Source organism: Crassostrea angulata, chromosome 10 (assembly GCF_025612915.1).
Source record: "Crassostrea angulata isolate pt1a10 chromosome 10, ASM2561291v2, whole genome shotgun sequence".
NCBI lineage: Eukaryota > Metazoa > Mollusca > Bivalvia > Ostreida > Ostreidae > Magallana > Magallana angulata.
The window spans coordinates 14,415,634-14,433,897 of record NC_069120.1 but is presented as its reverse complement, the minus strand read 5'-3'; the positions used below and the strand labels follow the sequence as shown (position 1 = coordinate 14,433,897).

General features: G+C 33.7%; 1 protein-coding gene across 1 annotated transcript; it reads right to left on the bottom strand.

Annotated features, from left to right (window-relative positions):
• Positions 1-6,327: 6,327 nt before the first annotated feature.
• Positions 6,328-13,919, bottom strand: LOC128167391 (equilibrative nucleobase transporter 1-like). Its single transcript, XM_052833092.1, has 10 exons — positions 13,543-13,919; positions 13,406-13,452; positions 12,593-12,669; positions 12,259-12,351; positions 10,120-10,324; positions 9,561-9,743; positions 9,125-9,226; positions 8,648-8,837; positions 8,027-8,147; positions 6,328-7,808 (listed from the first exon to the last, which is right to left on the bottom strand). Exons 1-10 carry the CDS (start codon positions 13,917-13,919, stop codon positions 7,659-7,661), a joined length of 1,545 nt encoding a protein of 514 aa, XP_052689052.1. The 3' UTR covers positions 6,328-7,658.
• Between the last annotated feature and the right edge of the window lie 4,345 nt (positions 13,920-18,264).

Genomic DNA, 18,264 nt, shown 5'->3' with positions numbered 1-18,264 from the left:
AATCAAATATTCTTCTCATGAAATAAATTGAATTTATTAATTTAGACCTTATACAGCTAGTACAAAATTTATTGACACTAGAAAAAATAAAACAAAGAAATCGAAAATAGAGAAGTAATAACCCCCTAAAAATGTGTTACGTAAGTTCCTAAAATAGAAAACATTCCGGCGATACCCTGAAATTTTTCCACAAAGGCACCTCCAAGCAATTTAATGGTATTAATAAATAAGAATTAATTTGCTAAATGTGAACTATTGGTTGTTTGAAAATGGCCAGTTCTATTATTACAGAAACAGAGCTCGCTCATATCTAGAGTCGTAAATTTCTCATGACATCTCCATTCCTTATAAATAAATCATCAAAATTAATTAATGTACGTAAAGTTAGGCTCGTATAAATGCTAGTCTAGGTCAGTATAATTGCATGAAGATTTACAGAAGCATTTTAGAATTATGAATGTTACTGAAGAATAAAAAAAAATCTATATATAAAGGAACAAGGAAAGAATCATTCTTTGAGTATATGAGATGATAATTTTAGTCGGGGCATGATCAAATCCGGGCCAAAATTATCGCCTCATAATACTCTGAAAATGTTATTCCCTATTCCTGAAATATAAAATATCCTCGATCGATCTTGAAATGGCTCAATAAACAGTAGAGGCATGGTAAATTAAGGACATTGTGTGGCTCAAAGGTATGGCACGCAAAATTCACAAAAATGAGCTAAACATAGTTTCACATTTGATAAATTAGGTTTATCGACTGGTAACTATAGTTTTAATACAAACCGAAAACTATATTTTAAACTTTATATTGTTTATATAGATATATTCACTTATAGTTATTCAACATTGCCCGGCTCTGACTACACCGGTACTAAGTCTTGTTTCTGTAATAAAAGTTCATCGTGTATAATGATAATGGTAGGCTGATTCAATTATTACAATATAGGATGGACTTTTATTACATGGATTTATACAATTACATCCTTTAGAGGGATCGACCTAGCTACCAGTCTCTGTGTTATATAACCAGCTGGTTGTAAATACTCTCTTTATATGAAGAAGATTCTTAGACTAGGGTGAATGATGAGTTAAAAAAATGTATCTTGGTGGGTTGTTTTTTTTTATATGTATACGTTAAGTTATTTTTACACTGTTTAAACATGTTTGTAGAAATATACGGAAATAGCGCCAGTGACAAAGTTTCTTTTCGCAAATATGTCAAACAACGTGATTCCTTCCCATGATACGACACGATATATATGTACGAGCATATATAAAGCGACACACAAATTAAAAACGCGTTGATTATTTGGTTGCATGTTTCCTTTCTATATGTATATATACCGAAACTGAAAGTGCCCCCCCCCCCCCCCCCAAAAAAAAGGGATTATAAGAAACAAATTCATTAAAAAAAATTTAAAAGGTCAAGAGGATACGAACATTAAACATTTACTACTCAATGAGATATTAGAAACTTAACCATATTTAGAGGTACACAAACATGTACTACTCATATTTAAAACGATGGCTTCGTTTCTTTGGTTCCGCCGTACGCATATCTCTCTAAAAAAAATAAGGGGAAAATACATGCAGATTTTTTTTATACAAATGGTATGATGATTAGGTTACGTCTCTATTTTTAAAAAAGAAGCACTAATGGTATTCTACAGTGCAGTGAAAATACAGCAATCATAAGTTTAAGATTCGAGATGACCTAAAAGCACCAAAATCAACTACTAGTATATATGATAATAACGCACGTTTTTTTTTTCAAATATCAATTCTGGGACTTTTCCGACAAGAATTCCGAGTTATAGACAGAAAACTCCATATATTTACAATCAGTGTATATTTCCCGTTATGTTTGCATTGGAAATCTGCGACGTTCAGTTTTCTATATTTACATCTACCAATTATAATTTCCTCTATTTCTTACGGAAACTTATAGTTAATAAATAGCTCTATAGAAACAGCCAGACTGAAATCTACACGCCCCGTTTATCGATTGGTCGAAATCTACAGCGGCTGAAACTGACGAGAAACTGACAGGACAGAAATTGACACGCCCTGTTTATCGATTGGTCAAAACCTACAGCGACCTAAGAAAACTCACGGACTGCACAAAATAATCATGATGATGTCAGACTCAAAGTCTTACAGGAGACGATTTGGCCGTTTCTTTTAGCTAACGTACATGTACTTATTTAAACAAACAGTAATTTACTGAATTTTACTTACTTTTCGTAATCAATTTATTAATTAGTTAAAAGAGAGATGTTAATATAAACAATAAAATGCTTTCTTTGGTGATTCATGCAGGTTATGAAGGTAGCGATCATTGCAGAAAAATAGCATAACACGCTAACGCGAGTTATGTTTTTTTCTGCAATGCCTTCATATCTCGAATGAATCACCAAAGAAAGCATTTTATTGTTTAAATATCTACTCCTTAATAAGAAATATTTTCCTCCACAAAGTTTCTGGCACTTTATTTTTTGTCGTGGAAGCTTAATATGGCTGTTCTATGTAAGTTTCATATCCTTGACTAAGAGCGCAAATAATGGCTTTATAGCGGCGATACACAATATTTCATAGTCATCAGTATGAAAATATAAATATAATCATTGAATGCTTATTTTTTGGATGTCGTCGGTCCTACGACACACCAAGCGGTGCAGACAAATTATCGTACCGCGCTAGTTTGCGCGCGGTATTCAATTTGTCTGCACCGCTTGGTGTGTCATAGAACCGACGACATCCAAAAATAAGCACTCAATGCTTAAATGAATATTGCTGTGTAATAGTTAAACAATAAAATGCAGTCTTTGTTGATTCAAGCGGGATATGAAGGTGCATGGTGTCATTGCAGATAAAGTACATGTACATAACCTGCAATGATCGCTACCTTCATAACCTGCATAAATCATCAAAGAAAGTATTTTATTGTTTATATTTACATCTTTCTTTAAAGAAATGAATAAACTGATTGTAAAAAGTGAAATTCAAGAAATTCAAAAAGTTATTGTAAATGTACATCAGTACGTTAGCAAAAGAAACAGCCAAAATCGCCTCCTGTGGAAATTTGAGTCTGACATCATCATGATTATTCCGTGCAGTCCGTGATTTTTCATAGGTCGCCGTAGGTTTCGACCAACTGATAAACGGGGCGTGTACATCAGTACGTTAGCTAGAAAAAAATAACTATAGAAAGAGTCTGACATCATCATGATTTTTTCGTGCAGTCTGTGATTTTTTCTAAGGTCGCTATAGGTTTCGACCAATCGATAAACGGGGCGCATGTGGATTTCCAAGGTAGAATTAACGCCATCAAACTCTACAATGTATTGTGTATCTGCATTCAGTAATGGAAATATGTATACTTGAAAATTGAACGCAGCACAGATTGACAGTGAATAACGAATTCATTTTTGTAATAAAAGGAAATACACTCAGGTGCCAAAAGTATGTCACTTTGGGTTTTTTTTTATATATTTTATTGAAAACCAACATTTTTCAAAGAATCGTTATAAAGTAACCCATGGACCAATTTTTTTTAAAGACTTGAATTGATAAGTTCAGAATTTCTCTAGCCTTTTTTGCATTATATGAAATATTTCTCCAACCTCCAGTTCCTGAGATTTGATATTTACCATCCAAAGGAAGATTTTTCGGTTTGCATATTGCAATAGATGTATATAGTAGAGCTCTTCAAAATATCTTTGTGCTGTGTTTGAAATATCAAATTTTACAAATGAGTTGTCAAAAAACTGTTTCAGTGTATGTTAGAAATAAAAATTTGAATCTACTTTAACCAGTATAAATTTTTTCAAAATCTGACCCCCTCCCCACCAAAAAACAAAACAAAACAGATAAAGAAAGAAAAATTGACAAACCTTTGACGCGTAAGTGTATGTAAAGATGTTATGATGTTATGAGAATGAGGAATAAAAATTTATCTGAGAAAAGCAAGATTTACACCTTTGAGGTTTATATTATTTATATTATTTTAGGGAAGGTTACAAAATGAGAGATATTTAGCTATTCATTTATTGATTACCTGTGCTTTGATTACTATGCATATATACATTACCTTTACTAGAGTGGAACCAAAGTATACCCAGAATAGACCCAAAGTAAACCCATAGTAAACACACAGAGTAAACCCCGATCAGAAGTATAACTCTGAAAGCAAACATACAAGTACATGCGTTTTTGGAATTTACAAGGCATGCGCCATCTAGCGAGTGAAACTGATGATGTCGGCGAAAACCATTTCAGGCAGTAATATGATAAGACGCTTCACACTTCAGTGCATAAAGTGGACATCAAAAGCAAACCCTGAGTAATCCAAAGTAAACCCCGAGTGGACCCAAATTTTCAAAAAACCCCGAAAGTTAAGGGTTAGTTGGGGTCTACTCTGGTGTTAGGTCTGTGCGACTACAAAAATTGTATCTACTATTAAAATCTGACTACTAGTACTTATATTTTCAAGGTATTGATAAATAAGTTCCCTGAAAAACATTGCATCTGAACACATTGCAACAAATTTATCGATTGTTTTTTTAAAAGTACTAACTAAAGTCTTGTCAGCGATGGTGGTTTTCTACTCATTATTTGTACTTAGGTCCAAACAATGTTTCACTTCCGTTTTGCCAGAGTAGCCGCATAGGAAAGTTGATAAAATACTCCCAAAAATCAGTTCTGTATTTAGGTGACACGGCAAATAGTAGGGGAGAACAAATAATGCGTCATGACCATATTCAGTATATGCTTTTAGAGACCCTTTGCTCAATACCGATGATAAAAAAATTGTCTTTTTCTTCCATATTATACATGTAGGATATATCTAAAAATTCTAAATATTATATTCAATATGGTACCTAATGCGGAAGAATTTAGAAAGGAAAAGGGGATTATGCATTTGCAGTGCATTCAGAAATTATTTCCAGCTTTCAAATTGATCAATAGATATTAAAAATTAAAACAGAGAGAGAGAGAGAGAGAGAGAGAGAGAGAGAGAGAGAGAGAGAGAGAGAGAGAGAGAGAGAAATATTTATTTCTTTTTTACTGCATAGAGTCGAATATTTGGAATGAAGAAGGAAGGCAAATTGATTGTTCGTATTTTGTGTCTACTGCATAATTTGTCAAACCAAGGATTGATTGGAAAAAAAACTTCCAGTCACAGTTAAAAACGGTAACTGCATTCTTCTTCTTGTCCCATACACAGGCCCATGGGCCACACCGCTCACCCATGCAATACGCAAGGCCACGAGAACCAGGCCAATACTATCAAAGTCTGATCTCAATTTGACCCAAGTAGCCAACAAGCTTAACTAATAATACAAAAAAGTCTTACTGTCTACGTTATTTTTTACAAGCTCCTTTACTTTTCCAAAAGCCTTCATATTCTGCTGAAAAAAATTATGCTATGAATTTAAATATATACATTCAGACCATATCAGAAACTTTTTTTCATAACCATTTTAATTCATATTTAGAAATGTCCCAGAAAGTTCTTAATATACTATTAAATTTGCATGTAAAGAAGCCCTTGGGATGTATACTCTTAGTTCTTCAAAGCAGAAATCTCTACATACTCTTATATAAGAAAACTTAAATACACGATTACTTACTTACAGTATTTAGGTGAACATTACATATGGATGGAATTTACGTATATTATTGGTAGGATTTTGAGTATATTACCATATTATGTTAATTCACGAGGCAATTAGGACTGTAGACAGTGCAATATACTTGTCAATTGTTTGAATACTGTAGACGTATTTTTTTTCACGGGGTCATAATTCCGCGGAATCACAATATCAATTTAATCCGCGGGTAAAAATTTACGCGGATTCTTTGAACGAAAAAAAAATCATTTGAATAACTATTATTAAATATAGTTCTGAGCGATTTTCATTATCTAGAATTTGTCAAACTTTGGACTTAAATTGTAAGAACTGTTCACAGTGAACAGTATAATTCTCGGTTGTGCACTGGTCGGTAGTCATTAGTTAGCCCCGTCAAGATGTTACGACGCTGGCTAAAATCGTCTGAAACACCATTTAATCTTTATTAACTGTCAATTTATGGGTTCTCATGTCGTTTAAATTATGAGTTGATCAGTTTAATCAATTAAAAATCAGAGCACAAAGGGATCTAAGAATTGCAGTAAAAACACGGGTCTTGGCGTGTAGTTAATTGGGTCATTGAAAGACAGACCCGCTTGGGGCTATTTATCGTCTGACACGTGCCGTTATCTCAAGCTTGGAGAAGTTTAAATTTCATGTCAGTAAATTTACAGAAAATTCAAATCTTTAGGAGATTAAATTATTTAATATGTGAATTCTCATTACAAATTTGTTTGACAGTTTGCATAGATAAAAACTATATACATTGGGTACACATATATGCAAGTGTTCTATAATGTAGTAACTTCCGATTACTAGTATCCTTATTCTTCTTCTATTCATGTAATGCAATTCAAAAATGCACTTTAAGTACACTGGGAAAAAATTCCGCGGAAAATGTGTGCCCGCGTTCATAGCGTAAATAAATACCACGCGGACAAATGTACTTCTACAGTATAATTGCATTTCCCATGGTCTTTGTCTGTGATAATACTACGAATCGATTTTGTAATGCATAGCCCAATACATTTCATTAATGAGTTTTTAAATATTTAATCGTATAATTGCTGAAAATTATATAAATATAAGTAATAAGCAATCATTCTTTGAATACATGTATACATAAGGTGATCAAATACGGTCGGGTGCGATCAAATATCTTATAAAACCCTTCGGGCTTTATTGGATTTGATCACGCATGCAGACCATGTTTGATCACCTCATAAAATCCAAAGAATGATTCTTTATTTCTAATGCCCTCAGCAAATCTCATGTAAAAGAATACACTTATAGTTCATCACTTTCAAAAAGACTTGAAATATTCATAACATTCTTAAATTGTTTATTTTGAACATAACTTGTAATGAACACTTGTCATAGAGCTATTAAATTATACTAATATAATTGTATTCAAGGGTATAAATGATATAAAACCAATAGGAAAAGGGGAAAAGGCTCTACATACATGTATATCAAAAATATATTAAAAAACAAACAAAACAACAAAAGCAAAAAAAAAAACAAACCCCAAAACAAAACAGACAAACAAGGGGAAGGGGGTTGCAGGGGTACAATGATCGACACCCCCCCCCCCCCCCCAAATCAAAAAATTCAAACTCAAAGAGAGAATAAACGAACACTCTCTCTTATTCAAGCTATTTTTCCTCTTTTTTCCTCAAATAATGATTTACGGGAATAAAAGTATATACAAAATAAAGTAAAAAGAAAATATAAACATACCCTATAATATCATGGACATTTTAGGGTAGATACGCCCTCTTTAAGGAAAACGGTGATATGTGCCTGAATCAAAACATCATAAACTTTTTATATACAAGTATCAAATAAAAGCAAGTTAAACTTAAACATATATTTGTAAGGACATCTCTGGAAGCATTTGGTTCCAGGATAAACTTTGAAAGACGTTTGATTGGTTTACAACCGTAACACTGTGGTAGTCTGATGTACCCTTCTGATCCCTGTTCGTATTCAACAATCTTTCTCTGTAAACGTATGTCTAACACGTTTCACTTTTTGGAGGGTTTATAATTAATTCCATGTTGTTAATATCATTATCTGGTGTTGATTTAGGAATGCCTCCTCTGATCCACAACACAATAGGTTGGTAGCATGTCAAAATGGCGATAGTTAGCAATGCAATGTTTACCTGCAATTATGAAAAAGAATTCTATAATATAACATTGTTCACTAGTTAACTGACCTATTTGGTTCATTTGATTTTCCTGAATTTACAACACAGATGATAAATTTCCATTTAAATTGCTTTTAAAGTTTTAATACAGTTTTACTTCATTGTAGCAAAAATGCATCAGTGAATTTGAAATAAGAAAATTATTCATTATAGAAACTATTTTAAAAACTCACATGTGTAAAAGCCGAATCATAGGATTTACTCCATGCGAAAAAGGCATACTGTAGCAAACTACTCGCCCCAACACTGAACATAATTGTACCGTACAGAACACCAAAATACTTCACGGGAAATCTATAGAAGACAGGAATGAACAAGTCAAATATAACTGGTTTACATAGCACAGATCATAGTTTGTTGTATAAACTTACAGTTTAACATGTATTTCAAGTGCCTTATTAATGCCTTTTCGGTATCTGTTAGTTTATTATTGATATAATATTCATGTCAATGATATAGCTCTAATTATCATTCTGATCAATAAATGGTATGGATACTTAAATTATAATAAATCTATTTTGATAACAAAATTCATGGTAAAATGTAAATATCTTATGTGATTGGTATTTGAAGATTTACAGACATGATAAAAATTAGTTTTTTTCTTTCAATGTAATCATTACTAGAATTATAACGATTATTAATGAAAAAAGAGGGATTTCCTCTCCTAATTAAATAAACAAAATTTTAAAAAGATCTACAACGATTGCCTAAAATTAAATATAAGAAATATGTATTGATCACTTTTCATTGATTTCATAAGACTTTTAAACGTGCAATAAATTCACACTCACGCTTCAGTGACAAAAGCAATTCCAATGGCGAACAAAAAGGAGCGGTAAAATGTGAACATAATGAAGACTGGAAGAACAACATAGAGAGAATCGAACACCAGGGGCAATAAATAAGACAGGGTGCCGAACAGCCAACACATCGCCATTGGGAAACACACAGGGCGGAAGTAACGCTCCGGAATTGCACTCCCTTGACAATAGAAAAAGAACATTGCAAGGAAAACATAAGATTAATTAATAAAATATGAAAATAATATGAATAAAAAGGAATCAAATTTTGGATTATAATTTTGTCGTCTTAGTTTGCATATTAAAGTGAAATTTCAGTTTCAAGTTGTAGTTGGTCAAAATATGACACAAATGTCGTGCATTTATTGTACAAAAGAAGACACATGAAAAGGAAATATTAATGTCTATCCGTCACAGCATCACAGAAATATTTAAGCGATAATTATAGTAACCACGTATCATGCTTACCTCTGAATCGGTTTCTCTGCCAGTCGTACGCAAATCCGGCGATAATAGCAGTGACTGAGGTAGACATTGTTGCATAGGCAAATACATCGAGGTAGTAACTAACTATAAGACAAATAAAACACCATCGAAATAGTCCTAGTATAGGTGTCATGCTTATTTCTTAAATCAAGTTTGGTTTAAAAAGTTTTGACAAATGTCGATACTGCGATTCACTGCATAATGCCATATCGTTGTATATTTGTACCCTCTCAGAAAGAATTTGATAATCCGAATCATTGACCAAAAAATGAGTTTGTGAAATTTTGACTTGAATGGCCCTTTTCTCGTGAAGGCAGTCAGATGTAGATACAACCATTCCCTGTTAAATGCTTCCATAAAGAAAAGAAACAAAACAGAATTCACTTCAAACGATCGCCATTCCTATATATAACCTTACCAATTTTAGAGTCATTTGACATCGTGGATAACCATGTGTTGAGCAGACCGATGAATGAGACAAACAGCAGGACACTGACAGACATCCAGACAGTGTGCGTGATGTACCCAAAGGACAGGATGTGGGTGATCAACCTATCATCAGCATTCTGAACCACAGTCCTGCGGCTTTCATCGCTTACATCTAAAGCAAGGTGCATATAATCGTTAGAATTTGGGTGTTTAATATACAACATATATATAACAGTAAATGAACAGCAGGACCACGGCATTCAGCGCACACATCTAAAATGTTCATGTTTATGCTAAGGACAATAAAATGTTAAATAATTGTGAAAATTCAATTTTTTCTGTGTAAAAATGTCAATATACTGGACTACGTATGAACAAAGGACCATGATATTCAACGCTATAATCTATATATTACGAATAATACAACACAAACACCACATGCAAAGGAAAATCTTTAGTATCCTTTACACAGGGTTAGAATTTCAGTTGCCTATCAAAATAAACCAATTTGAAATTCATTTCCCTGAGAAGCTATTTACTGGGTATACCTTTCTCTTTCTCCAGGAGTGCCTTTGAGGTGTCCGTCTCGTTGGTTGGTCTCTGGGACTTGGCCGATTTCTGGGAATCACAGGGCTGTCGTCGTACATGGTCTTTTGGCAAAAACACAAATGTCTGTACGTTGAAAATAACGATACCCAGTCCACAGAAAAACAGATAGGAATGCTTTCGAGAAATGCCATGCTCATAAGCAACCTGAAAAGGTGCATTAGGAATTATGGTTTGTTAAGCTATTATACAAAGAAGGGAAGTGGACAGTTTTTTCAACTGATTAGTTTACTTTGGTTAAAACACATGAGAACACTTAAAAAATGAAGAATCATTCTTTGAGTGTTATGAGGGGATAAAATACGGTCGGGAATGATCATATCTTATAAATCCCGAAGGGTTTTATGATAGATTTGATCACGCCCGACCGTATTTGATCACTTCATGATGTTCAAAGAATGATGCATTATTACGTATATGTACATAATTTTCAGCAATGGCACAATCAAATATTTTAAAAAGTCATTGATGAAATTTATTGGACAATACATTACAAATTTGATTCGTAGTTTTATTCCAGACAAAGACGCTGGAAAATGTAGGAATCACATACAAATTTTGTGAGGAAATTTGATGATTGGTGGATAAGGCGTGAAAAATGTCTACATATGGACGGATGAAATACTGAAAAATTAAAATATCAACAAATCTAAATAAATAATTTTTTTTAAAAAATCATTCAAAACAATGTACATTTAACATAAAGTCGTTTTTAACTCTTATATATGTTCATAACTTAGGATATGTTGATTTAAATTGACGTATGCGTATCAAAACCTACTAACAATGTCATTTTTTAGAACATGAATGCCTTTCCTTTTATGGAGTGGGTCTACGCTCCATATTTTATCATAGTCTAAATAAGATCTAATGGAAAACAAACCGGTTTCAATCAACAAAGACGTGGAGAGATGACCCACTGCACTATACATTTTAGATATTCTTTTGTATCCCAACCATTGAACGTTTTAGAAAAATAATTCAAGTCCGTGAATTCCCGGCCAAAGTCGCATAAAGCATTTTAACAATGTACTTTGTTTTGGCTGAAATGGCTCAGGGGCTAGTGAACCAAACGTTAGATATTTGGCTCTCAAGGTTGTGGTCTCAATACCTCCAAATCTAAAGGCAATACATGTATATATTTTTTCTTATTTTTGTTAAAATATTCAAAACTGAACTAAGTTAGAAATTGTGCTTTTGCAAACTTGTATTTAAACATCATCAAATAGATTTAATTAGAAACAAGAGGCCAATTGGCCTTGACGGTCACCCGAGTACCATGGCCCATACACAAACTTGTCAAGGAGTCCCATAAAGCATTTGATTTCGTTTCATTCTCGAGTAGAAAAATTATAATAATATTATTGTTATGATGACCACCTCTCTGCCTAAATCTTTCAAATTGCAAAATTCAAGATAGTACTACAGTACCATTAACGGTTGAAATTCATCCTCAAATGCAAAAAAAATAAATGTATCATTAAAGGTCAACGATGTACTCATTTTGCGGGTTATTTTCATTAGTGGATGTGAATTTGACCCTTAATGATGTGATTTTGAAATGATAGCATTAGTGGACGGTTAAGTATTTCGTTAATGATAAGATTATATCAATAAACGGTCAGAAGTCGGACCACTAATGCAACTTTATATCATTAGTACGTGGATACTTTATCATTAGAAGTTGTTACAGCGCTATCTTATTCCCTATCTTCTTTCTATAATTTTTTTGGAGGAGGGGGGAGGGTAGTGAGGGTATCATTTAACATGTTTGTCTATTTCAATTTATTGCATGCAAAATCTATAGAAAAAGAACTTGCATATAGTGGGCAAAATTATGCCAACATGCATAGGCGATAACACGTCTCGGTAGCATGGACAGATATTAACAAGCTAAAATCTTGTGTCTACAGTTCGTCATTCGATCAGACGTGTATTATCGTTTTTGGGGCATACCTTCACCAAAACAGTTGAAAGCCCAGCCCCTTTTTTCTATCTTGTCCATACGTGCCACCCGATTTGTTCCAGAGTTTTGGTTGATTTTTGTAATTAAGTTCAGAACTTGTCTTCGAGACCTTTACCTTGATTAGATGCTGCATTATGGTAGAAACATCAAAAAGTCCCGAAAGCGACGCCACTATAGTAGTTTGAATGGTAGTGTAGAGGTTGGCAACCTGGTAATATAAGGAATATAGGAATAATTCTTCTCACGGTTTTAGGAATTCAAATCTCATTATTTTGGACAATAGATCATAATAATCCTTTTTATTACGCAGTGAGATGTTGAGCGTGCTTCGTACCTGCTGTTTTTGAATAAAGAATGTTGCTGTTGAAGGAAAGCGTGTGCACCAATACTAGATAAATGGGCTATTTATGACTCAATAACTTTTTTTTTCAACACTCATGATAGAATACCTGTAGAGTTGTACAGAAGACAGTGGCTCCACCTATAGATATAAACGAGAGTCCAGGCAAAAGTAACCAGGGGTTTTCTGAAAGTACATCGCACTGTTTAGTACATTGTTATACGTTTGTAAGTCTGTGACAAATGAGATTATGATTAATTCCTTTAAAATGCCCTTTAACATGTTTCGGGTCAAACTATCCTTGTTTCTTTGTTGTCCTGATACTGGGACACATAAATTTATAAACATATGAAATATGGCGCCTCATGTTTTAAATTCTCTTACAAAGGTTTGTGTGTCAAATGAATATATAATTCACTGTACGTGAAGAAAATGCAGAACTTGCTTGTATGGTGTAAAGTAAATCATTAATCTTTCGCATCAATTTTAAAACGAGTCCACGGATGTACATTGTTTGATATAATAATTTTAAAAGTACACAAATTGTCCTATATTATATAGTAAGACCTAACAAATAAATAAAATGTGCTTATAATTGCAAATACATATTATGTTTAGTTTTGTTTTTGATAAGTTTTCATTGAAGCTAAGCGAATTGATTGAACAGATACTGACTGACAATGTCATTCCGTCAACAGATAGTCGACAGTAATCGATATTTAATTTACTATCAGTATATTCGTAATTAATGAGTTAATTCTCAGCCGCATTACAGTCAAACTTAACATCTCAGTTGTGTACCACATTGCACGATTTATTGATGTGTGAAGTGTACCCGCAACCATTAATAGAAAATAACATTAACACCAAGTATGCCATGATTATATTTGAAAGCCATCATATTAGAATGTTTATAACATACCTTTGGTCGCAAACGCTATGCAGAGGAAGCCAACAGAATAGAGAAATCTAAAAATTAGTATTAAAAGTTGAATCAGTCAATCATTTACATCTGCTTATTTAACTGCATTAATATTCTAAAATTATGGTTGACATTACGTGAAAATAATTCGTGTAATCCTTGTGCCTAATCTCAGCGATAACTGTCCAACAATAGCCAGCCCCGAGTACATCACCCCCACGGCAATGGAGAAACACAGGTTCAGTTTCTCCTCCTGCTCATCACAGGCAAGAGTCCTGTTGGAGAGATCAATCGATTGGTTGTGAATATCGATCACAGATACGTTGTAAACAGATCCTGGAATCAAGGATACGTTACTGCTAGGCGATGCGTCTCTACAATTCTCGGAGTAAAACCCTTCCTCTTTCAGAATGAACACTAGGGATCCCCATCCATAGATGATGCCCGCAAAACAGACCACTTCCAGACAACTCCAGAGAGTGCAAGCAATTCTCCACCGATAGCACAGCTCCATACCTGAGAGGTAGCGCTCGCTCTACATTTAGCGAACTGCAAATGAAATGAACTTCTTCGTAACTTTAAACCGGACCCACGTAAGTTTGCTGCTTGAATGATAATTAGGTTTAAAGGTATATATATATATACAATAAACATATTTTGTTAAAACCGAATATACATTAACATATGTATTCCCATGTTGTGCTCTGGTAGATAATAGAAGCTTGTACAATAACATTTATTCATGGAATGGAATTGTTTTAAGTCGTTACATTTTAATATAGAAGACAAATAGTTCAGGACAGAAAGTATATTCATTCAAAACAAATCACAAGGATATTTCTCTCCATGTTGGTAACACATGTTTCATTCAATACACATTTTACAGTGCATTTGCATTTTTCTACTTCTGACTGAATAAAGCCTATAAATATCGTACAAAGTGAAAATACTAAAAGATGTCCTAAATTGATAGTTGGTCGATAATCAGGCCAAGGACAACACTGTTTAATATTCCTACCTAAACTGCATTCATTTATCTTTCGTGCAATCATAAATTATCTGCAGATACAACCTACTTTCGGTTATGAAAAAGTCAATAAAACACACACTTCAAATCGCGCGTCTTTCCCAAGATACATGTACATAGGTATATATACTTATACATATATAACTGTTTTAAAATCCGAGGTAAATAGTCATTGTGTATCGGGAAAATAATTTCCTAGGACATTTAAAGCAGAATAGCTCGCAATTAACCAAGCATAAAGTTAGGAACATGTGTTTCGGTCATTGGTCTGTTGTCTGAAATGATTTCGTACGATATTCAAATATTTTTATTTAGATATTGAGTTCTACACTGAAATTCTCATCCGTGCCTAATACACATGAACAAGTTATATCTCAATCCCAAAATATAGCTTTATAGGAAATCGTTCCGTCGTTAAAATATATTGTTATACTTTCATGTTAAATACTGAAATCTGATTGGTTAAGACGCAGTTAATAATATTTACTATTACCCTCAGCGTTAGCAACGCACCTAGCAACGGGTAACATATAAAAAAATGTTACATGCGCGAAAATTATGCGCGTACGGTTCGCTGTAGAATTCACGTTATTCCTATATAAAAGCAGTAAAATTTTCTTAAAATTAAGACATTCAGTATAACAAAATAAATAGTGCCTGTTTGCGAGGATAACAGTTGAAATTGACACCCCTCGAAAACCATTGTCAACCTCCGCTTCGCGTCGGTTGACAATGGTTTTCTCGGGTTGTCAATTTCAACTGTTACCCTCCCAAACAGGCACTATTTATATACTAGTACATTGTAGCATGATGATTAATACGATGTCCCCCTTGTTTTTGCAGCAATTGATTGAGAAAGATGCATTGCGCGCTGTCCCAGGAAAAATACACGAACAATGTATTGGTCGGCCGCGAGTTTGCTAAGGTAGCAAGCTTAAGGGACAGTTTTGTAAAATTGAGAGAAAAATTGCTGTACTTGAAGGCTTACGAGTGTTGCTAAAATTCATGTAATGATTTTTAATGATTATCATTAGTTAGAGGGGTGTCTCTTGTTGAAATTGATATGCAATATGTAGGCCCCATATGTTAGGTACATGAGAATCAGAAGTAAAATGCGAAACCTGGGGCTATGACTGTTGTGTTGACTTTACACAGTGAAATTGCAAGTTACAGACGGGAGATAAATAACACGAAAAGTAGGTGGGTGGGACATTGTAAACTATACACCGGTAAGTTTCTGACATGTGATAGTGCAACATGCACGCGTTACGGAAGGTGAACCCTTTGCAGGGAATTAGCTGGGGGGAGGTATAAAAAGCTGAAAAATGAAAAATTAGCAAAATATGAAAGGGTCAAAATCTCATAAAAACCAGTATGTAGAGAATTTCACAGGTTTTGACTAGTAATGTTCTTCAGAAATTGGTGATTGGCCTTGTAAAGAGTGAATTATAGGTATTTGTGCTGAATGGGAACTGAGGAAATTCTAGTTACAGAGTTCCGAAGACATACGTCCCTTGGCTACAATGAATTGTATAAAAAAACCTGTCCTGTGCCACCTAAGCAGAGCGAGCCATGGCACCGTCGTGCATTAGCGCTTCCACGCAACATGCATTTAGTTTTTTAGCGTGAAATTTAAGTTTGTACGACGCATCATTGAGGTCATTTTCTTCAATGTGCTGGTCATGCGATTATATGGAACGCCATAGCTGCCTTATGTGCCTATTTCATGTGAAGATGGTGCTTTATTATATTATGCTGTGGTTTTTCATGTGAAGATGGTGCTTTATTATATGAAGGTGGTGCTTTATTATATGAAGATGGTGCTTTATTATATGAAGATGGTGCTTTTTTATATGAAGATGGAGCTTTATTATATGAAGGTGGTGCTTTATTATATGAAGATGGTGCTTTTTTATGTGATGATGCTTTTTTATGTGAAGGTGCTTTTTTATGTGAAGATGGTGCTTCATTATATGATGGTGCTTTTTTATATGATGGTGCTTTTTAATGTGAAGGTGGTCACTCGGAACTCCTCTTATTTTTGAATACTAGTTAACCATTAATGTATTATCTCGAAATATTGAAAGTAAAACAAAAAATTGATGCGATCAAAATCCATTTGATACACTATTGCTAGTTCCTCTTTTTTTCTATCACAATTAGTATATAAGCTATCGAGAAGATCTAGCTGTGTACGACTTTACCCCAACCGTATATCTATTAAGTGACAACTTTATAATGACGGAATATTACAAGAATTAAAGCCTAGTAACGTTATCCTGAAAAGCAGAAAATTGAATTTAATAATTATTTGTGTTTAAGCGAAGGTTATGCCCTAACAATCTGATTAAAATAAGATCTTTGATCCGCTCTTAATTGGGAGTTGATTTTAATCAACTCTCCTATGCAGTTACTCAGACAAACCGAAAGTGAAACAGTGTTTGGACCTCATCACAAATCATCGCTGCTGACAAGACTTAGTTCTTGAACATAATAGATAAATTCGATGTAATGTATGCTAAAGCATTTTTTTTTCAAGGAAACTTATTTATAAATAGCTTGAAAATAGTCAGATTTTAAATGGTACGAACAATTTAGATATTTTTTGTAGTCGTATGTATTCCTACGCCAGAGTTCAATATAATCTCGTTCAACTCGACGCTCGGCTGTCTCCGTAAATCTCCGACAAGCAGAGAGTCGCCCTTGCTTGTCGGAGATTTTACACATTTTGTGTCAGCCGAGCGTTTGGTTGAACGAGACTATAGAGTCCAATAATGCTTGGATCCATACAATTTTCGAGAAATATTTCTATTACTGATACATAGTTTGATTGAATTAATTTTATCTTTAAATATTATTTAAGATGATTCATATGGGGGGGGGGGGGCTCTCGACATTCTTGTTGAAAAAGTCCAAAAATTCATATTATAAAAATGTGCGTAATTCAAATACAAATTAGAAACTACATGTACTTGTCATGCAAAATAACATTTCATTGATTTTAAAATAAATAAACATCGACAAAATCAACTCTCGTCAGTTCTTCAGTACTTTGATTTTGTTATTGTCATCGCCCAGTCGGTCTTCGTCATTGATGACCGTTCCTCTTTAACCTAAGTGGTGAGTTGGAGGAAGAGCTCACATTCTGAGTGTTTCAAAACAAAACATTGTAAAAAAAACCCCAAATAAAGGAACGGATTGAGGATCTGATTTTAAACAGACTGATGCCCTAGGTGATAGGATTTGACTTGAAGGTAAAGTAAGGGAAAGTCACAGGGAAAGGTCTACTATACTATAATATAGCTCAAAGATGGTCCTTTTATAAGTGGTAAAGGCAAAAGTAAAATGTTAAGAAATACTGACAAAATATTGTATTATTCAATTAATCATATTTGTCAATTCAGTTGAGATTAAGTCGTACAGTTCATCTCGTAACATAAATACTTATTATGCTAAAAAAGAGAAACTAGCAATTGTGTATTAAATGGATTTTAACTGCATCAATTTTGTTCTAGTTTCAAAATTTCGAGATAATAAATGTTTAACTCAGTCTTCAAAAATAAAGTTCCGAGTGACCATCTTCACATTAAAAAGCACCATCACATAAAAAGCACCATCACATAAAAAAGCACCATCTTCATATAATAAAGCTCCACCTTCATATAATAAAGCACCATCACATAAAAAAGCACCATCTTCATATAATAAAGCACCACCTTCATATAATAAGGCACCATCTTCATATAATAAAGTACCATCTTCATATAATAAAGCACCATCTTCATATAATAAAGCACCATCTTCACATGAAATAACCACAGCATGATATAAT